The 22,104-nt window shown below is 62.0% G+C and overlaps 1 protein-coding gene across 1 annotated transcript in view; it reads left to right on the top strand.

Moving 5' to 3' along the window:
* Positions 1-22,104, top strand: part of LOC117645704 (rap guanine nucleotide exchange factor 4) — a 60,916-nt gene that overhangs the window by 20,581 nt on the left and 18,231 nt on the right. Inside the window, exons 3-6 of the mRNA XM_034386035.1 lie at positions 3,248-3,336; positions 16,283-16,429; positions 20,776-20,833; positions 21,818-21,942. Of these exons, the coding sequence (XP_034241926.1) occupies positions 3,248-3,336; positions 16,283-16,429; positions 20,776-20,833; positions 21,818-21,942 (419 nt within the window). The remainder of the gene's footprint in view (positions 1-3,247; positions 3,337-16,282; positions 16,430-20,775; positions 20,834-21,817; positions 21,943-22,104) is intronic.

Below are 22,104 nucleotides of genomic sequence, written 5' to 3'. Positions count from 1 at the left end.
ACCTCAGCGAGAGAGAGAGAGAGAGAGAGAGAGAGAGAGAGAGAGAGAGAGAGAGAGAGAGAGAGAGAGAGAGAGAGAGGCTCCTCGTAAAAATACCGAATTTTTACACCTCTTGTAATTTACTTACGGAGCCGGCGTAAAAAGAAAACATCATCAGCGACGCGTCCCACTCCCTCTCGGTCACGACTTTGGAGGACGTGTCGTGTCTGCCCTCGTCATTAAATGGCTCTTGTTTGTTTCATTTATTTTTTGATATCTTTTTCCTTCGTGTTGTCACGTTACAACAGCATCGCCGCCTCGCCTCGCCCCCGCCTTATCAAGACTTTGCTTCCGGCGGCGTGGCCGCGAGGTCGCCCCAAGTTTTTGCGCCGCGCCGTCACGGCGGCAGGCGCCCCTGCCCCACCGTGAACCGCGCCGCCGCGCCGCCGCGCCGCGCACCAAACTAGTTACCTACTTCATTATAACGGCCCTTCAAGCCAAAAGCGAGGCACCGGCCCACCAGGCATTCCCAACCACCGAAAAAAAAAATGGAACGGCGGCTGGCTTTGGTGGGACTCGAACCAGGACCCTCCCAAACGCAACCGCGCCTGCGACCACTCGCCTGGCTGAACCCCAGTCACTTTGCCAAAGAGCCCACCAGGTGCGGACAGTGGGCCAGTAGACCGGTGGAGGCGTTCAAAAGCCTGCGGACGCTTTTTGAGCACCAGAGTCGCTAAACAGGACTCAAAACGAGCATGTGATTCCACCAGTGGATTCCTCGTTCGGAGAGCAATCCATTGGTGGGGTCACACGCTCGGTTCGAGTCCTATTTAGCGACTCAGGAGCTCAAAATGTGTCTGGAGCTTTGTGCGCCTCCACCGGTCTTCTGGCCCACTGCGGTGCGTCACTCTCCCCGCTGAGCACGACTGCACGGCCCTGGATGACGGATCCTTTTTACGCGTGTCCTGCCGCCGGTTTACGAGTCCACCGCGGCGTCCTCCATGGGCACGCTTCCAGCACTGCTCCCTGAAGGGCAGCCGGTCTGCTCGACAGGTCCGTCCGCCTGTCTGTCTGTCTGTCTGTCTGTCTGTCTGTCTGTCTGTCTGTCTGTCTGTCTGTCTGCCAACTCCCTGAAGACCTCGCTGCAGGACAATCGCACGACAGATCGACGCGTTGCAGCGTGGAGCGGCGTGGATTCTCTTTTTGATTCTGTTCTTTTTCACCCTCTCTGTTTCACGGTCCATCGCGCCGTTTCCCAGTGATGCCGGCCCGGGCCGGGCCGAGGCCGGCCGGCCGCTCGATGTAATCTCTGGCCGATCGGTTCAGCAGACTGATTCCGGGAGTCGTTTTTCGTCGCTCCGTCTCTCTCGCACCTAAACGGGACGCCCCATGAGTGCGAGAGAGACGGAGCGACGAAAACGACTGCGCCTCGTCTGCCTCGCCTGCCGCGGAGCGAGACGAGGCGGACGGGGTTAGTTTAACGTGGCGGTGTCAGGCCCGCCCCCGCCGCCCCCGCCGCCCCCGCCGCCCCCGCCGCCCCCGCCGCCCCCGCCGCCCCCGCCGCCCCCGCCGCCCCCGCCGCCCCCGCCGCCCCCGCCGCCCCCGCCGCCCCCGCCGCCCCCCGCCGCCCCCCGCCGCCCCCGCCGCCCCCGCCGCCCCCGCCGCCCCCCGCCGCCCCCGCCGCCCCCGCCGCCCCCGCCGCCCCCGCCGCCCCCGCCGCCCCCGCCGCCCCCGCCGCCCCCGCCGCCCCCGCCGCCCCCGCCGCCCCCGCCGCCCCCGCCGCCCCCGCCGCCCCCGCCGCCCCCGCCGCCCCCGCACCGTCCGTCGGACCGATGCTCTCAAGAGACGCTCCAGCCCCCGCCGTCGGTAATCTTTCTCCAGACAATCATGGGAGAAATGTTCTTGATGGACACGGCAAAAAAAAAATAGTGAAGTTGGCGTCCCAATGACGCGACGCATCGCGCCAGCCGGATTCGGAATATCGGTTCGTCGCTCTGTCTCTCTCGCACTCATGGGGCTCTCCGTGAGGGTGCGACAGAGACAGAGCGACAAAGATCTTCTGCATCGCTCGGCTGGCGCGGCGCGAAGACAGTCACCGTATTAAAATTTCACGGTCGGAGAGGGTGGGTGGTGTCGCGAGGGCGGGGCGCGCTGAGGCGGGGTGAGGCGGGGTGAGGCGGGGCGGGGTGAGGCGGGGCGGGGCGGGGTGAGGCGGGGTGAGGCGGGGTGAGGCGGGGTGAGGCGGGGTGAGGCGGGTGAGGCGGGGCGGGGCGAGGCCCGAGGATACGGAGGACGTCGCGACGCGCTGACCCTCGCCTTCTGGAAGCCCTTGAGGACGCGGTAACGCCGCCCGGCTCGCCGCCCGGCGTTCACTTCACACCAAAGGCTTTCCGGGTCACCTGACACCGAGAGCGAGAGAGAGAGAGAGAGAGAGAGAGAGAGAGAGAGAGAGAGAGAGAGAGAGAGAGAGAGAGAGAGAGAGAGAGAGAGGCGTGTGTGCGTCTGCCCAGCCAGGCTCTCCAGACTCGGCGCGCGGGGTGGTTGGCCCCAGGCCCCGCTGGCCCTTGGAATGCCATGCCGTCCACTTGGAAATTCCGAAGGGTACTAAAAGGGTATTTCTGGAGCGGTGTGTCAGGCACACATGCCCGTGCGGTCTGGCGTTCGCCCCGCCCCGCCCCGCCCCGCCCCGGCCCGCCACCCGCTAGGGTATAAGGTTCATTCTTCCAGTCGATCGGGCTCTGCCAGCTCGGCCCTTCAAGACCCGCTCCTACAAGACCCCTCTCCGATCGGCCGACCCCTGCGAGGGCCGCTGGGAAGCTGTTGGAGCGCCCAAGCTGTTTTAGCAGTTCGGCCGGGCTTTGATGTGGACGCGGCGGGACGTGGCGGGACGCGGGGATCCGGCAAACAGAAAGGACGAGGAACAAGGCCGCTGTTGAAATGAACGAGGCTGCACGCGGAGCGACGCGGAGAGGGTCGGGGGAGGGGGGAGGGAGGGGCGGAGTAGCTCTTTTTTGCCTACTTACAGGGGCAAAGCGCTTAGCGTACCTTCCACGAGGCTATCTGGCGACCGGGGGGGTCCTTCCCCGCCACCTGATCCGCGCCTGGAGAGGCTGCAGGCCATGGCCTCAAGCGTCCTGTCGGTTGATTCAGAAAAAAGTTGTCGCTCGCTGTCTCTCTCGCGCCCTTACGGTACGTGCGACAGCGTGCGACAGAGACAGGGTGACGACGACAGAGCGGTCGGCTGACTGTGGGTTGCTTTCTGTTGCAGTGTTCCGGCAGGGCGACCCCGGCTCGTCCTGGTACGCCGTGCTGGCCGGCTCCGTGGAGGTGCGCTACGAGGGCGGCGCGGACCCCCAGGTGAGTGCACCGTAAAAACAAACAACAAACCCATGGACACGTCAAAGCAGTGGAGTTGACGTTTCCATCACTTGAAAATTATAGCAACGTCGTGACAAAAGTGCTGAAAATTTTTTAAATCAAAAGTGCACTAACGTGACAACTTACAGCATTGACGTGACAAAAATGTCATCGACTGGTTTGATGACATAGCCTTTACATTAATTGTCATCAATTGACAACCGAACCTTTCACAGTGGTGCATCGGACAAGCGAAGCACGCGAGGCGAATGGCATCGCAATAACCAGTCCGCCTTTATGTGGCAGGCAGGCAGGCAGGCAGCCAGGCAGCCAGCCAGGCAGCCAGCCAGCCAGCCAGGCAGGGATACTGGCAGCCTGAGCCGGTCCGGCATGTTGTATTCATGTTGTTTTGTGTTGCGATGTTGGCAGCGCCGACACAAGAGTTTACTTTCCATTACGCAACGACGCGTTTTGTTATTGATGGCCTGCATGGGCCAGACCGCCCCCTCCACCGGTCATTTATGCCCGTGTGTGTGTGAGTGTGTGAGTGAGCGAGTGAGTGAGTGAGCGAGTGAGTGAGTGAGCGAGTGAGTGAGTGAGCGAGTGAGTGAGTGAGTGAGCGAGTGAGTGAGTGAGTGAGTGAGTGAGTGAGTGAGTGAGTGAGTGAGTGAGTGAGCGAGCGAGTGAGTGAGTGAGTGAGCGAGCGAGCGAGCGTTGGAGTGCGTCTGATCGAAGCCCCGCCGTCAAGGTCAAGTGCACGGGAGCATCACCGTAGCGCTGCCGCCGCTGGACTCGCTGGACGGGACGGTCCGGTGAGCGGCCGATGAGCCCGACGAGGCGGCACGGTAGAGGGACAGAAAGGGAGATAGAGGGGAGGGGGTGGGGGAACTATTGCAGCAAATGGCCGCAATTAATGAAACAAAGTGGGCCAAGGGATGGCAGCATGGCGGCGGTGCGAAGGCCCTTGGCGAAGGCTACAGGCGCTGCAGGCCGCCCGCTCGCTTTCATTTCTCATCGCGGACGGGGAGGCGGAGGCACCACTCACTCCGCGTCTCTGTGCGCCCACTCTGGCCCACTGCGCTGCGGACGGAGCCCCTTCCACCGATAAATCGGCGCAGGAATCGTGTCAATAGGTTACATCGGCCGCCACAACGCGCGCCGTTCCACTGCGATAGTGGGAGAGAGACGGCGCGCGTGCGTTCTGGTTCCCTGTGTTTCGTTGTACTGCCGCAGGGCGTTTTGAGAACTCGAATGGGCGCTGTAATAGTGTGCGCTGTGCGCGCGCGCGCGCGCGTGTGTGTGTGTGTGTGTGTGTGTCTGTGAGGGGAGGGGGGAGTCACACAGTCACGGGGAAGCCAGCCTCCGTCCACCCCGTTGGCCAACTGAGCTGTCAGAAGAAATGTAAACACAGCAACAACAACAACAAAAAATGAATATTTATTTATTTTTTCTCTTCGGGGAGGACAAACATGCGTGGCTTTACGGGCCGAGCGGCCACGAGGTGCGCGGCGTGCGCGGGGCCGAAGGGGCCGAACCGGGAGCTGGACGGGCTCCTCAACACAAGGCGCAATAAAAACAAAAACAAACGACCAAAGGGGGAAGAAAAACAACAAGAGCGTGCTGCCTTTTATTGCTCATTTGAATAGAGGTCGTGCTGCGGGAGGGTCAGGGGCGCGGCGCGCCTTTCTCCAATTTTCCCTTTGCAGCATTGGAAAAAAATATATAAATAAAAGAGAGAGGGAACAAAAAAAAAGGGGTTTTAAAATCCAGGTCGGGGTTGGGGCTTTGGATGCCGCCGCCCCCAAAGCGGGGTTGCTCCACGATCCAGGTTGCTGCAGGTATCGATCATGCGACCGGAGCAACCGGAGACGAGTGCTCGTTATTTCGTTCCGGGCGTGTACGCCCGCCCCGCCCCGCCCCGCCCCGCCCCGCCCCACCGCCCGGAGTACCTCCGTTGTGTTTTTGCAACTTTTTGCCGCTCCTTGTTTTATTATGCCGCCTCCTGCATCAATGCTTTCGGGATCATCCTGCCGCCGCGCTGCTGCCACCCCCGTGTGCACATGAACCCCGGGCGCGAGGACGATGACGTGGCGGAGGAGGACGCCGTCGACGGGGTGCCCGTCCGCGGTGTAGTCCGCCATGCGTCACAGTTTGCCAACCTCGGCCGGGCAGCAGCGAGCCGCATAGCCGCGGTGTCTGGCGCGGAAAACCTCAAACCGCGGTACGCCGTGACCGCGGTTCGAGTCCCGGCCGCGCCGTTTAGCGCGCGAGGTACACATCGTGGCCGCCGTGGCCAAGGCCGTGGCCAAGGCCGTGGCCTCGCGGCGGGCCGGGGGTATTGGTGGCGAACGGATCAACTTAATCCGGCTGTGAGAGGCCGTCCTGTCCCCTGCCCCTTCTTTTCCAGCCAGCCACCTGCTGATGGGAGAATGGGCCGCAACATGCAATTAAAGATTCCCCTCCCCCTCGCCTCGTTACGTGACTTAATGGGAAACTCTGCCCCGCCTTTCGGTCGTTCGGTTTTGACGCGGCGACTGTTGGGAGGAAGGCCGCCGCTCGAGGATGCCGTTGAAACGGCCCGCTTTTGTTTCGCAACATTTTCTTTGGATCCTTTCTTGTTGTTGTTTTTTTCTCGTTTGCCCCTTTCGGCGATGAATAGCCGCGCCTCTTCGCCGCCAGGCAGGCAGGCAGGCAGGCAGGCAGGCAGGCCTCTTTGATGGGCCGGAGAAAGGAGCGGAGGAGACAGGGGGCAGAAGAGCGCAAAGACGGAACGGACACCATCCCCAGTCCCGCGCCGCCTGTGCCGGGCGCGGCAAGGGGCCGAGAGCTAGAGAATATTTTTGTGTTTGCGCGGCCGCGCGGCCTCCCTGATGACCTTTGACTCCGCGAGACGGAATGGAGAAGCAGCCCAGTAAGCAAGCCTGCTGCAGCCAGTGGCGGATCCAGTGGCGTCGGCCTGGGAAGGGGTGGTGCAAAGCAGCTCGGTTTGCCTACTTAGAGCGGCAATGAGTGGATTTTTTCCGGGCGGCTATCTAGGAGCCAAATCCCCTTGCTCTGTCTCCATCACCGGCAGGCTCTACGTCGCTCTACAGTGGATTTGCCGCAGAAGACGGGTGAAGGCGGCCAAAACTCTACACGCGTTTTGAGCTCTAGAGTCGCTCAGCGGGGCTCCGAACCAACGTGCGACCCCACCAATGGATTGCTCTCCGAACGAGGAATCCATTGGTGGGGTCACACGTTCGGCTCGAGTCCCCTTCAGCGACTCTGGAGCTCAAAACGCGTGTTTTGGCCCCCTCCACTGGTCTTCTGGCAAGTCCACTGTGCGCTCCGGGCCATGTCACGCGCGTTATGCAGAATAACGTCCGCGTTTAGTTTAAATGGCCCCCCATTTACGGGCGCCGAGTGGTGCCCGTTCATTTTCCACGCCGCCGGCCCCGCTGCCGTCGGCTGTGTCCTGCCGTCTTGCTGTCGTCGCGTCCCGAGTCCGGGCGAGATCGCGCCCAACCCAAGCCAGCCCAACCTAACCTGCCACCGCCCCACACTGTAAATGTCTTACGGTGAAAGGCAGCACCAACATATATAATATGGTGAAGATTTTCTCCATAGTACCAACAAAATTCGTCAAAATGTCTATAAGGTACAGTGAATTCTCAATGGTATGTTACGAAGTAGTCAGCTGCACCACCATAATAAGGAACATTTTGACCATAATATGGAGAATCTTCACTGTACAACATTTAGAGTGCAGCTAGCTTTTGCGGGTGGAAAGTGAGGCGGAGGTAGCGGCGGCAGCGGTCCCTGGATCCTGCCTGGATGCGTGACCGTAAACACAAACACGCGTTTTCGCTCCACTGTCTGCGGTTCGGCGGGGCGGCCGAGGCGGGGCGGGGCGGTTCTTCGCGTCGCATCGGTGGCCGCGGCAAACACAACCCCTCGGAGAGCAAATATTTTTCATATCGAGCGGCCGAGCCTTTCGCGAGTGCTGGTCTGGGCTGGCCTGGGCTGGCCGACGTGGAACGCACCGGGAGGGCTGCGGAAGGGTGGGGCAACCTGGGCACCCTGGGCTCTCTGGGCACTCTGGCCACCCTGGGCACTCTGGGCACCCTAGGCTGCACACGGCGCACTCGTGGCAGTGCGGCTCGCAGTGCGGTCACATTGGCCGCCTGTTGGCTCAGGCCCGCGGCTGCGTCGCAATTATCTGGCAAAGCAAATTGTTTGGCTGGTATTCGATCCCGCGGGGCGAGGCGAAGCGGGGCGGGGCCGGGCCGGGTCGCTGCAAGTACACTGCGGCCACCCCGTTGTTGCCTCGCCCGGCTCGCCTGGTTCTCCGCCCCGTTTTCATTATGAAGAGGCAGGAAATTGCCGTTTTATCGGTCTGCCTTATTAAAGGTTCTGTTTATTTCTCCGCCGGCCTCGTCCTTTATTGTCGTTGCGAATTCCACGCGCGGGGGCGGGGCGGGGTGGGGCAGGGTGGGCCTGGTCTGGTACTCGCGTTCCCTCACTATTTTCCTGCGTCGTCCAAGTGCTCATCCTAATTTCCTGCTGTGCCTTTCCCCCATCCTGGCTTCGCTGCACTGTCGTCCGTCCCGTCGTCCCCTTCCAAGCCCCCCCCCCCCCCCCCCGGATGTGGCGCCCACACATCCGCTGCTTGATTAGGTCCAAAAGCGGATTCGCAAAACAAAAGGCGGATGGCCGGGGATTGGGGGCCGAGGCCCGGCCGTGGCGAGAGCGGGGCGGGGCGCCCAGCAAAAGCAAGCCGACAACGCTCGGCTCACATCGGGGAGCAAAGTCTCGCGCTCGGAGAATCACTCGAGACTCGCCGACGCTCTCCCCGGGCACTCCATGCGAGGCCGAGCCTCGTGTTTGAACGCGATTGGTGCTGTTGGCGTTGGCCGGGCCGCTGCAGTGCAGGCGCCAGCAGAGCAGGCACGGAGGTACCAGGAGGAGGGCCCCAGGTGCGGACCACGGTGGACGGCCTCTCGAGCGTGCCTCGCTGCCTCGCTGGGCTGGGCCGTGAATAATGCATCATTGGGTAATGCACCCTCGCAGCTCGCAGTGCTGCCCCCCCCCCTCTTTCCCTCGTCCCTCACGCCGTCACGTGACGCGTGCCCTTTCTTTTAGTCCCCCCGCGGACTGATTCCGAGACGACCCGGTCGTGAAGCACCCACGCACAGTGGGCCAGAAGACCAGTGGAGGCGGCCAAAACTCTAGACGCGATTTGCGCTCCAGAGCCGCTTAAAAGGCCTCGAACCGAACGTGTGACCCCACCAATGGATTCCTCGTTCGGAGAGCAATCCATTGGTGGGGTCGCACGCTCGGTTCGAATCCCACTTAGTGACTCTGGAGCTCAAAACGCGTCTAGAGTTTTGGCCGCCTCCACCGGCCTTCTGGCCCACTGTGCCACGTTGTCGTGAGGCACCCAGTCTCAGGGTGGCCAGGCTGGGCTGGGCGCGGTCTCGAGGCCGCCGACGACGCCGGCCGACGCAGTGTGGCTTAGTCCCGGACAAAGGCATGGGCTGGCGGACCGCAAGCTTCGCGCCGACGGTGGAGTGGCCAAACCGCAGCAGGCCGCGTCGGCAGTGCTGCCTCGGCCAGGCCAGGCCCCAGTGCCCATCAAGCAGTGAAGCAGCATGAAGCAACCCGGGCGGCGGCGGCACGGCAGAGACAACGGTAAACAATGGGCGCATTGTTGGCGGCTCCGCACGGCCCCGCGCCCCTCCGCCCGCACCGGGGCCCTCTGTTTAAACATCAAGTTGGGCTTCTTGCTTCTTGGGCACTGCCGTGTGGTTTTCCGCGGAGCGCCACCCCTGCCCCGGGTTCGTCAGGGCGTGCTCACTGGGCCGAGCTCAACCTCCTCCGGTCCGGGTGGCTGTCCGAGAGGTCGCGACCAAAATTCTAGACGCGTTTTGAGCTCTAGAGGTGCTAAATAGGACTCGAACCGAACGTGTGACCCCACCAATGGATTGCTCTCCAAACGAGGAATCCATTGGTGGGGTCACACGTTCGGTTCGAGGCCCTTTTAGCGGTGTGCGAGAGGGACAGACCGACCGGACCCCAGCTCGGAATCAGCAGGGCCGCGTCCTCCCGCCATTAGCTCGGCGTAAGAGTGCCTCCCCCCCCTCCCCCTCCCAGTGGCGTTGCTCTCCTCACAAGGGATTAGATTAAGCCGCATTGCGACAAATTAGCCCAATTAATCTGGCCGGCGGCCGCCTCCCTGAAAGTGGCTGCAGCTGCAGGGCTGGACGCGGGGGCATCGCACCATCGCACGCTGCAGACTGATTCCGAGAGTCGTTTTCGTCGCTCTGTCCCGCTCGCACCTGTACGGTACGCTCCATGAGTGCGAGAGAGGCAGAGCGATACGACTCTCGGAATCCGCTGGGCGCTGGCTGGGCGCGCTGGCCCTGGGATTACTGCCTACTGGCAGCAAAGGGCTGGCAGCGCGTAAGACAGCAGCGTGGCGTGGCGTGGCGTGGCGTGGCGTGGCGTGGCGTGGCGTGGCGTAGCAGCACGCAGTAGTGGCGGGGCATTACGGCGCCTAAGTCGCCCAGATGGACGGACGGACGCGCTGCCTTGGCCCGGCCTGCCGAGGCTCCTAATTTTTAATTAAAATAGTCTGCTCGACGCGGCGCGAGGGCTGAGGCGGCGCGGGGTGAGGCGGCGGAGGCGAGGCGCCTCCACTGCGAGTGAAACATGCATGCCGACACGAACTGCCCCCGGGACGGGGCGTGGCGGGGCGTGGCGGGGCGTGGCGGGGCGTGGCGGGGCGTGGCGGCGAGTGGCGGTTACGGCCCAGGTACAGCTCTGCGTCGAGCGCCGCCGTCACCGCCAGCCTTCGCCAGCCTTCGCTCGAGACGGCGCCCAGAGGGTGCGCGCCGGGGCCCTACTGGCCGCTTCGCGACACGCCGAAGGAGCGCGTCGGGGCTGTCCTCACGGCGACACCGCTGTCGCCGTTCCACTTCCACCGTGCCACCCGGCCCCTAATGGGGCCTCCGGTTCGTTACGGGAGACACGGGGCGGGGCGGGGGCTTCGTCGTCGGGGCTCACACATCCGGGCCGAAATGAGCATCTGTGCGACCATCGATTCCGCCGCCAGGTACAGCGGTCCGTGTGCGGAGGCCGGCCCCCACAGCCCCCACAGCCCTCACAGCCCCCGCAGCCCCCACAGCCCCCGCAGCCCCCGCAGCCCCCGCAGCCCCCGCAGCCCCCACAGCCCCCGCAGCCCCCACAGCCCCCGCAGCCCCCGCAGCCCCCGCAGCCACGCCAACGAGGCATTCATCGTGTAAGCGAGGAGGAAAAACGGAACCGTCGCGGGCAAAGGGAAAGCGACCTCGGTGAAGCGCGGTGAAGCGCCCGCGGAGTGCGGGGTAGGCCGCCGGCCGAGCACGCACGCGCGCCGGGCGCGGCCACCTCCCCGGCGCTCTCCTGCCTGCCTGTCTGTCTGCCTGTCTACCTGTCCGCTCGCCCGGCCGATGCAAATGAGCCGCCGGGCCAGCCAATTACGCGACACAATTAACGGACTGGATCACCGCGATGCAGGGCGACGCAGCCGGCGACGCAGGGCGACGGCCTTTGCCAAAGCCTTGGGCGCCTTCGGCCACTTACTCCGAGAAGTTTTGATAGAGAAAAGGGAGAGGCCCTTGGGCCCTTAGGGAGGTCCTGGCCCTCAGGCCGCCAGGCCCTGAGGGACACAGGACACGGTCGATGTTGAGCCCAGCTCAGCTCAGCCCATGCCGCCGCCTGAGCGTCGACGCCGCAGTGCTCCTTCGCGGTTCGCGGCTCTACCAGTGGGCCAGGGAGACCGGCGGCGCCGGCCAAAATCCCCGACGCGTTAGCTCGAGCTCGAACCGAACGAATGACCCCACCAACGGATTGCGCTCCGAACGAGGAATCCAATGGTGGGGTCACACGCTCGGTTCGAATCCTGTTTAGCGACTCTGGAGCTCAATTTGCGTCTAGAGTTTTGGCCGGCGGGCCGGTCTTCAGGCGAATCCCCGGTGCCTTCCAGCAAGCCCCGGCGAGGGCGAAGGGCGAAGGGCGAGGCCAGGCGGCAACAATGCAAATACCTATCCCGAGCCGCGGGGCGGGGTCGAGACGGCCGAGGCGGCCAGGGGAAAATGAGCGGAGCCCCACGGCGGGGCAGCGGGCGGAGTAGTAGTCGAGCAGCGGAGCAGCGGAGCCACGGGGGGATTTTTCTGCTGGTTTATTGCAGACGGCTCCCACTTTCCAATCATCGCCCGAGGAATTCCGACGGCAAAATATTGAAGAGGAAAAATGTTGAACGGGCTGCTCTGCTCGGCGGAGCTGCGAGCCGCGAGCCGCGAGGCGAGGGGGATCCAAATTTATGCTGGAGAGCGAGCGAGCCAGGCGGGCCAGGCGGACGGCGGCGTAGCGAGTCGCGCAGGTGTGCGGTCCGGCGCTCGGCGCCATGACGGCCGTGTGACGGTCGTGTGACGGCCGTGTGACGGCCGTGTGACCGTGACGGGGTGGCAGTGGCACGCTGTGTCAGTCACGCTGCGCACAGGGGCCATCACGAGTCACGGAGACAATCGAACGCGCTCGGGGGGGAGAGCGGTGCGCGCCCCGCATTGCGGAGCTTTGACTCCTTTGCGCTCTGGGGAGCCTTGACTGCTCTCCGCACGGCAAAACCAACGTCCGGGTTTCCCAGGCGCACCCTGGAAAAACAGGGCATTTTTCCAGGGTGCGCCTGGGAAACCCGGACGTTGGTTTTGCCGTGCGCTTTGCGGAGCTTTGGCTGCTTCGAGCTTTTTGGAGCTTTGACTGCTCTAAGCTTTTCGGAACTTTGACTACTTCGAGCTTTTGCTACTTTCGGCTTTGCGGAGCGTTTCTTACTTTAAGCTTTGTCGAGCTTTTCCTACTTTAAGCTTGCCGAGTTTTGCCTACTTTAAGCTTTGCGGAGCTTTGTCTGCTTTGGGCTTTACAGAGCTTTGACTGGTAAGCTTTGCCCTTTGACTGCATTGAAGTTTGAAGATCTTTGACTGCTTTGAAGTTCGCAGAGCTTTGACTGTTCTAAGCTTTCCGGAGCTTTGACTGCAGCAAGCTTTCCGGAGCTTTGACTGCAGCAAGCTTTCCGGAGCTTTGACTGCAGCAAGCTTTCCGGAGCTTTCACTGCAGCAAGCTTTCCGGAGCTTTCACTGCAGCAAGCTTTCCGGAGCTTTCACTGCTTTAAGCTCCACGGAGCTTTGCGGTGCCGTTTCTCTCCGACCGGGGTCGGCTGGGGATTACTGCTCCGCCGCAGCCAGGCCTGCGCCAGGCCTGCAACGCGGCGCCGGCCTGCTCAAATTGGAGTTTGCGCCGCACTGGCCGCCACCGCCAGCCAGCCACTGCAATGAGGTATTCCGACGCAACCCGGACCGGAACCCACGCAGAGGAAATACTGTATCTGGATCCAGTAAGAGAAATGAGGCGCTCGGAGGTCTTTCGCACGACTCGTTTCGCATTCGTGGAGAAGGGTCTACACCGTTTGTACGACCTCTTTTTGTCCGACCTTACCTCTCTTGCTACCAAAGCTACCAAAAACTGAACCAACAACGAACATAACCTAACCTTAAGTCAAACTGCATATCCAAGAGTAGCCGGCAAGCATAGGTCTTTACACTACTCACAGGTCAGCATCCGTCCAGATTACCCCCTGGGCAGTCCGCCGGATCATCAAGCCAGATTGCCACGTTTCCCAGACAGTACAGGCTCCCTTCCCAACGGCGAGCCACTACCTGGTACAACTGAGTCATACGCCACCCTTCCCGTTGGACGATAGCCGATCGCCGAGAGGTTAAGCTGGGCTGGTCAAGGCTGGTCAAGCAGGGTACTTAGGGGTCTACATGGGACGCTCCAACAGAGCGAGAGAGACAGAGCGACGAATCAGTCTGCTGTCAAGCCCAAAGGGGGCCGGCCAGTCGGCAGGCCAGGCACCAGGCCAGGCACCGCTGCGGCGCGCCGCGAGTCCGCGACGATCAAAGAGAAGTGCGGAGAAACTTTGCGAGCCAAACAAATCCCCCCCCCCCCGCCCCCTCCACTGCTCTAAAGCCTCGGAAAGACCAACACGCGGCGCGACACGGGGTGGTTACGGGCTGGTTACGGGGAGAGCACACCGGCCCCGCCTCGACCCCAACCCCAACCCCAACCCCGAGCCGAGCGGATAACTTGGTTGCACTGGCCGAGTTACCGCTTCCCAAACAAGCCGTAGCGAGTAACGACACACACGCGCGCGCACACACACATTTACACACTCACACACACAGAGTCAGACACACACACACACACACACACACACACACACACACAACGGCCAACACCTGCTGCCCGCCCTATTTTTATTCCGGCGGGTCCGTGCCGATACGGCGAGCCGATCCTTTTTATGGGGCGAGTGGCGCGCCCCACCACCGTCCCACCCCTGCAGCCTGGCGGGGCCTGGCGGGGCCCACCACCACCTGTTGCTCGCCGACCCACCAAAGGGCGGGCCGGCTGCCCGTTGCCCGCCGGCAGCCGACTGATTCCGAGGGCCTCCTTCGTCGCTGTCTCTCTCTCGCACTCTTGGGGCGTCCCGTATAGGTGCGAGAGAGACAGAGCGACGAAGGCGGCCCTCGGAATCAGTCGACAGCGCGAACTGCGGGGCCGGGCCATGGCCGGGCCGTGCGGAGCGGAGGGTCGCCGCGGGATGAAAGCGAAGGGGCTCTCAGGGCGGGGCTGGCCTGGGCTGGCTCGGCCGTGACAACCCTGGCGGCCCCGGCATGCAGCGTACCGTGTCGCCGCGTCGCACGGGAGACGCCACACTGTGGGCCAGAAGACCGGTGGAGGAGGCAAAACTCCAGACGCGTTTTGAGTTTGCAGAGTCGCTGAACTGGACTCGAGCCGAACGTGTGACCCACCAATGGATTGCTCTCCGAACGAGGAATCCATTGGTGGGGTCAGACGGGCAGTTCGAGCCCCATTTAGCGACTCTGGAGCTCAAAACGCGACTAGAATTTTTGGTGGCCTCCACCGATGTTCTGGCCCACTGTGCACCGCGACACTCTGAATGGAACCTCGAACCCCGAACCGCGCACTCGCGTTGCCTTGCCGTGCCTTGCCGCCGCGGTTCGCCTTGCCCTTTTGTGCCGCCGAATGATGAAAGCGGTGGAGATTCCTGGCGGGCCCTATCGGGTGACACGTTCCAGAGCGGAGCGGGGCGGGGCGGGGCGGGGCGGGGCGGGGCGGGGCGGGGCGGGGCGGGGGGGCGGGGCGGGGCGGGGCGGGGCGGGGCGGGGCGGGGCGGCGGGGCGGGGCGGGGCGGGGCGGGGCGGGGCGGGGCGGGGCGGGGCGGGGCGGGCGGGGGCGGGGCGGGGCGGGGCGGGGCGGGACGGGACGGACGACATCCCTGGTGCGACGGAATTTCTGGAATGCACGCAGCCTCGCCCGTTCCACCGATCCCGTCCCTTGCATCGCGGTGGGCGGGGCCGCGGGGACGGCTTGTTCAACGCCCAAGAGGCGGTGACGATTGATCCTCTGACACGCCATCGCTTTGCCTGTCCCTCACCCTGCGCGCGCCCGGCAGCCCGACCGAGGAAGTCAAACAAATATCAAGTTTCGTTTGCCCCTTGTGTGCTGGCGGTAGTGCAGGCCGATTCCGGGAGTCGTCGCGCTGTCTCTCTCGCGCCCACAGGGGTCGCCGCATGAGAGCGAGAGAGACAGAGCGACCTGTCTGCTGGCGGTGCTGGTACTGTCGACGAGGTGTGCCCGGGTCTTGTTTCGGCCGGGCCCTACAGTGCGTGCCCCACACGCCGCGCCACGCCACGCCGCGCCACGCCACGCCACGCCACGCCACGCCACGCCACGCCGCGCCACCGCCAGACAAGACAGAGACAGAGCGACACGGAGCGGGAATGTGATAAAGCCACGACCGCCTGCCAAGTGAGGGCAGGGCGAATAAAAAGAGATGAAAGAGTCGCGCGGCTGTCTCGCGTCTCGCGGCGCGTCGCGGCGGACCAATTGGGAGGAGGATGGAAATGGGAAAGCGGAAAAAGCGACGCGAACGACACCCCTGAAAAAGACTGTCTCTCGCAATTTCAGTTTATAGCCAATATACCCCTTTTTGGGGGACTCGTGTTTGAGCGGCGCGGCGCCTTCCCCGACGGGGTGGGTCGGGTCGAGTCGCACTGCGCCGAGGGGTGAATCACTAGTGTACTCATGTGTACAAATTTGCCCGTACTCAGTGTACTCACAAGGTTAAAAAGGGCGAAATTCACTAGTTTTTCGACCGATGTGGCGTCGAGTGTCATTTTAAACGCTAAATTAAGCCTTAAATTGTTTACAAATGTAAAATTTATGAGTAAAGGGAGGTGTACTCACGCGTACTCATGTACTCATGTGTACACCACAACGCTGAGTGATTCACCCCTCGCACTGCGCCCGTTTCCTATTTCCCTCTCGCTCTGTTTGCCCTCGTCCTCGCTGACCTCGGCGTCCTCGCTGCTGTGGTGCTATAGCAAAGCGGTAAAGCGCGACCTGCACGGGCTTCTGTTTTAGCGCGGAATTAATGCAACTGAATGCGTTGGCCGTCGGCACGGCAGAACCCCGGCCTGGCTTGCTGGCCGCTCGGGCTGGCCGCAGACTCCACAATGAATGCATAATGTTTACAACGGGACGTTGCCTCGGGTGCCGCCACACACTGTCGTACTAATGATCCTGACATCATTTTTTGCTGGCGTGAATATAAAGTAGTGAGTACGCCACGCGGCGGAGGAAAAAAAATATAATAATAAAATGAAAATACACGTGGCTGATACGGTGAACGAGAGTTGAACCCGGGTCGCCGGGTCCGGCCATTGTCCTGCATGCCCTGCAGCAACCCCACCGACCCCCTCGAGGTCAACTTGGCCTCCCCGGCGCCCCGGCCACCTCAAAGTTCCAAAGTTACGTCTGACCGTCGTTGCGCTTGGTTTGGTTCCAGAACGCCATCAGCCTGTGCTCGCTGGGGGTGGGCTCCACCTTCGGGGAGTCCATCCTCAACCCGCTGTGCCGCGACACCACCGTCGTCACCAGGACTACGTGCGAGCTGCTCCGGGTGGAGCGGAGGGACTTCAAGGCCATCTGGGAGGTGAGCGTCGTGTGTATCGGGAAGGCAAACTAACTTGATCGCGTTGTGTGCCCGGGACGGACCGCGGCGGCCGGGTAAGGGTTGGGAAAGGGTCGGGGTAGGGTTGGGTAAGGGTCGGCAGGGTCATAGGGAGGGGCTGCCACTATTCCTCATAGCGACAGGTCCCATCAATTTCCATCACGCCCTGAAAGCGGCCGTCACGTGTGTGTGTGTGTGAGTGAGTGTGTGTCTGTGAGAGAGAGAGAGAGAGAGAGAGAGAGAGAGAGAGAGAGAGAGAGAGAGAGAGAGAGAGAGAGAGAGAGAGAGGGAGTGTGTGCTTAGGGGTCCCCAGGCCGACACCCACGCCTCGTGAACCAGGTGCTAAACCCAGAATGAACCACCTGTTCGTCATCAAGGCGCGGTGATTACACTGCGACCCTCCTTCTTGGTTCGCCCTGTTTTCCCGCCCCTCCCCGCCCCGCCCCACCCCCTGTAGCCATTGACGCCCAGGCAAACATCTCCGGCCGTGCGTCCCGGCGTTCCGGTCGGCGTGGCGGTGGCGCCCCGCCGCGCCCCGCCGGGCCCTTCCGGGTCCTTGCCGGTCTCGTTGCCGGTCCTTCCGCCCCCACCGCCGTCACTTTCCATTTCATTTGCCGACCGGGAGAAAACGGTTCGGCGAACGAGACGAGACGAATGGATGGCACGGGGTCGGTGTAATTCGGGGCGGCGCGTTGAGGTGCTTTTCACAGTGGGTCCGATCTAGTTGCGGCCAACGGCCTCCCTCGACGCCCTAGTATTCTTAAGACCCTAGTCTTTCATGTCCTGTATCGGGAAGACGTTGACCACAACGATTTTGCCTTTGACCGCAACGATTTTGGGACCAAAGTTGGTCAAAAAGTGGTCGAAACTCGGAAATTTGCTAATTTTGCTGACTTTGGGCGGCCACTGTGTCCAATCTAGTTGCCGTAAAAGGCCTCCCTTGACGTCCTAGTATTCCTTAGACCCTACTCTTTTATGTTCTGTATCGGAAAGACGTTGACCACAACGATTTTGCCTTTGACCGCAACGATTTTGGGACCAAAGTTGGTCAAAAAGTGGTCGAAACTCGGAAATTTGCTAATTTTGCTGACTTTGGGCGGCCACTGTGTCCAATCTAGTTGCCGTAAAAGGCCTCCCTTGACGTCCTAGTATTCCTTAGACCCTACTCTTTTATGTTCTGTATCGGAAAGACGTTGACCACAACGATTTTGCCTTTGACCGCAACGATTTTGGGACCAAAGTTGGTCAAAAAGTGGTCGAAACTCGGAAATTTGCTGATTTTGCTGACTTTGGGCGGCCACTGTGTCCAATCTAGTTGCCGTAAAAGGCCTCCCTCGACGCCCTAGAATTCTCAAGACCCTACTCTTTCATGTCCTGTACGGGAAGGCTATTGACCGCAACTAGTTTGGGAGCGGTAGCCACACAAAGTTGGTCATGAAGGTTAAAAACAATGATGATCGGGGGCCTTTTGCGGTCTTATCTGCCGGGGTCTTTTGGGGGCCAGTCCGATCCTGTCCTGCAGACTGATTCCGAGTCGCTTTCGCCGCTCCTGTCTCTCTCGCACTACTGTGGCGTACCGTATATAGATGTGAGAGGGAGGCAGCGGCGGAAACGACTCTCGGAATCAGTGCAAGGCGCTTCCCTTCGTGTCTCGGCGCTGCAATTCGCGCGATTCGCGATTGGAAAGCGTCGGCCAGCCATCCTGACTTTAGCGGCGGCCGACGCGCTCGTCCTTGAGTGGCGAAATTACGGCGCGTTTGGATTCCCCGCCTCGCCTCGCCTCGCCATCATTTCGGGCACGTCTTTGCCTTTATCGCGTTTTTCTCCGCCATCTCAGGCAGTGAAAGTCTTGAGGCGAGGTGGGGATTTAGTGAGGGGCCGGGGCCGGGCCGGGGGCGGGGGGGGGGGGGCTGAATGACTTCACAGGTAATTCGAGCCGAGCCGTGCCGAGCCGAGCCGCACCGTGAGGCAAGCCGCCGGAAAGAAGGGGAGGAGGCCGTGCCGTGCCGTGCCGTGCCGTGCCGGCCGTGCCGTGCCGTGCCGGGCCGTGCCGTGCCGTGCCGTGCCGGGCCGTGCCGTGCCGTGCCGGGCCGTGGGCGGGCGGCGGGCGGTGAGTGGCCCGCTACTTTCTAGGCCGGGCAGGGCGGGGCGGTGAGTGGCCCGCTACTTTCTAGGCCGGGCAGGGCGGCGCGGCACGGCACGGCGGCCTCGCTCGACACACGCCTCGCCTTCCGTTCATGCATATTCAGAGCGAAACGGCAAGATTTGTGTTTAAGAGCGGACGGGGCCGAAAGCCTCCCTCCTCCCCGCCGCGCCCCGCGTCACCTTGGAAGGTATTCATTGTCCGCTCCATAAATACCCCGCATCGACCCGCCGCGCCATGTGGTGGCGGTGGAAGGGAGGATGGCATACACAGCCCGGCCGCTTCGCCACCGCCTGTATACCTCCACACCGACTATTTCGTTCAAATTTGTACGCACAAATTCGTGCGACATTGCGTACAACTTTGTACGCGCGAAATTGCGTGAGACGACGTAAAAATCTAGCACAGTGTAATTTGGTGTGTGGGGATTCGCAGGCCCACTCTGGGGGACGGAGTCTGTTTTCCTGGAGCCGCCTAGCGGTCCCAGGTACTTGCCGCGGCAGCCTGCTCTCGCTCTGCACCCAAAAAAATGACTTCTCGGATCAAGAAAAATTTAACTTTTCTTGGTTTTTGCAAGAAAATATTTCTTGATCCAACTTTTTTTTTCTTGAAAGAAGAAAATTTTTCTTGTGTCAAGATTATTTTTCTTAAAAAAAAAAACAAGAAAATAAAAAAATCAAGGAACCATTTCTCTGGGTGTGCTCCTCTCGCCGTGCTCGTCCCTGCACGTGGCCTTCCCGGCGGCCTCGCTGACGCCCTCCCCGTCGAGGGTCAGAAATTGGTTTCTGTCCTCGCCGTCATCCCGACAGCACTCCGGCGGAGTGGCGGCAGTGTAGGAGAGCGCCTGCGGGTCTGCGGGTAGGCAATCTGGCCGGCCGCAGCGCGCAGGTGCCTTCACGTTGCCTACTCCGCCCTCGGCAGGCGCTCCGGCCAGTGCTGCTGCGCTCCGGCCGGCTCCGGCGCATCACAGTGGGCCAGAAGCCGGTGGAGGCGGCCAAAACTCTAGACGCGTTTTGAGCTCCGGAGTCACTAAATGGGACTCGAACCGAACGTGTGACCCCACCAATCGATTGCTCTCCGAACGAGGAATCGATTGGTGGGGTCACACGTTCGGTTCGAGTCCCATTTAGCGACTCTGGAGCTCAAAACGCGTCTAGAGTTTTGGTCGCCTCCACCGGCTTCTGGCCCACTGTGCGCATCCAGGCCGAGCGGGCATCCCCCTCCCCCTCCCCCCTCAAGCCCGGGCGGAGACCAACCGCAAGCCACGTCGCGACGGCGTCGGCGAGTCCCCCGTCAAAGAGCAAAACGACAAGCAGCGCCCCCACTGGCCCTCGTCTGCTGACTGACGACGACGACGCAGCCGAGCCCGCGGTGCACTGATTCCGAGGGTCGTTTTCGTCGCTCTGTCTCACTCTCGCACTCGTGGGGGCGTCCCGCATAGGGAGACAAAGCGGAATCAGTCTATCGGCGCCGCCGTGGAAAAGGCCTTGCAGTCGTCGTCCTGCCCCCCCGGGGGCCTCCACGACGTTTGCTCCGGTGACTTGCCCCGCCTCGCCCCGCCCCGCCCAGGAATAAGGAATAAGGATGAGTAATGGTGATGAATGGCGTGAACCCGGAATGGCGCCGCGTTTTCATATCCCGCTGCTTCTGCTGCTTCAGCGAGCACCCAACTCCAGCCCCGCCAGCCCCGCCAGCCCCGCCCCGCAAACTTGTTGCAGTGCTTCGCAGGCTCTGGTTGTGGCGGCGGGGGAGGAGGGGTGGGGGGCGCCCAGTCATTTAGGTGTCCACTCGCAGAGGAAGTCGCAATAAACTCGCTGCGGCTCCGCTGCTCGGTGGCGCTCTACTTGGCCGCGGCACGGAATGAGAAAAGGTTGGAGGGAAAAGGGGGGGAGGGGCAGCGTCATAGCGCGCACACTGGCGGTATGGCGCTGGCACTCACAAAAGGGCCCCAGTTTCACGGGCCATGCTCGGTGTGAGTGTTTTTAAACAAGAGTTTTCACGCGCAATGCTCTGCGTGAGTGGTTTTCAACAAGAATTTTCACGCGCAATGCTCTGCGTGAGTGTTTTTGAACAAGAATTTTCACGCGCAATGCTGTGCGTGAGTGTTTTTGAACAAGAATTTTAACGCGCAACGCTATCGGTGTTAGTGTTTTCAAACGAAAATGGTTTTCTCCTTCTGTTCCAGAAAAACAAGGAGCTCATGGACCAATTTGTTAGCAGCTGCAAAATTAATAATAAGAATGGTGAGTATCGGAGTGGCGGTGGTTGGGCGGCGGGCTTTCCATCGGGAATATCGGCGCTGGCGAGCCCCGGGGGGGGGGGGGGGGGGGGGGGGCTGTATGACCACGTCGGACGGACGGGCAGGCGGGCTTGGCTTTGTCCCATTCACAGATTCACAGTGCCGGCTGCCATCAGTTTGTTTGGAAAGTGCCGAGCCGATGCGATAGCGCTGCGGTGGCAGGGAATTAACGACTTGGTCCAGAGTTTCGTTTTTGGCGCATTCGGCTTAGCGCCGCCGGCCAACGAATCGCTGTGCGACCGAACTACGCTAACCGGACGCCCGAAGCGCCAAACCTGGCCGGCCTGGCCAGCGCCAAGCAGGGCGCCAAGTCCGAGCGGCGGGTGCCACCGTCTGCCCGCCACGCGGAGTGCCCGGGATAACGAGGGGAGTTGGCAACGCTAGCCTCCGGCAGACTGATTCCGAGAATCGTTTTCGTCGTTGCGTCTCTCTCGCGCCTGTAGGAGGCGCCCCGTGAGTGCGGGAGGGGTGGCGCGGTGAAAACGACTCTCGGAATCAGTCTGCAGGCCGAACTCCGCGCGCGGCGTGTCACAGTGGGCCAGAAGTCGGTGGAGGCGGCCAAAACTCTAGACGCGTTTTGAGCTCCAGAGTCGCTTGATGGGACTCGAACCGAGCGTGTGACCCCACCAATGGATTCCTCGTTCGGAGAGCAATCCATTGGTGGGGTCACACGTTCGGTTCGAGTCCCATTTAGCGACTCCGGAGCTCAAAACGCGCCTAGAGTTTTGGCCGCCTCCACCGACTTCTGGCCCACTGTGCGTGTGGCGTGGGCGTGCCGCCTAGCGGGGTCGCCGGCAAAGCGGCGGAGCGGCGAGGCGCGCTTCAAGCCGTCTGGGATAACTTTTGCTTTCTCCCACGCCAACGCCAGTCTGCAGAATAAACGCGTTCCAACCGTCAAAAATGGCGTTGTTATTTTTTGCCTCGACAGGCTTCACGGCGGCGGGCACGGACGCGGGGGCGCCCGACACGCCCACCTCGCCGTCCAGCACCCCGATGGCCAGCAGAAGGTCGGCCAGCCCGGAGCCCCCGGACCCCGCCAAGCCCATCACCGACGTGAGTACCGGGAGGGTCAAACTAGGGTATATGGGTGATGCAACGCGGCGCCCGCGACAGTGAGGCGTCCTTACACTGGAAACGTAAGTGCGGAGAAATCCACACTTAAAACGCGGAGTATAGGAATTTTCAGTTAACACAATCGGGAGTGCAGACTTGGAC

The sequence above is a fragment of the Thrips palmi genome, unplaced genomic scaffold, assembly GCF_012932325.1.
Source record: "Thrips palmi isolate BJ-2018 unplaced genomic scaffold, TpBJ-2018v1 HiC_scaffold_19, whole genome shotgun sequence".
NCBI classification, from domain to species: Eukaryota; Metazoa; Arthropoda; class Insecta; order Thysanoptera; family Thripidae; genus Thrips; species Thrips palmi.
Note: the sequence above shows the minus strand (reverse complement) of the source record. Positions and strands in the feature narration are given on the sequence as shown.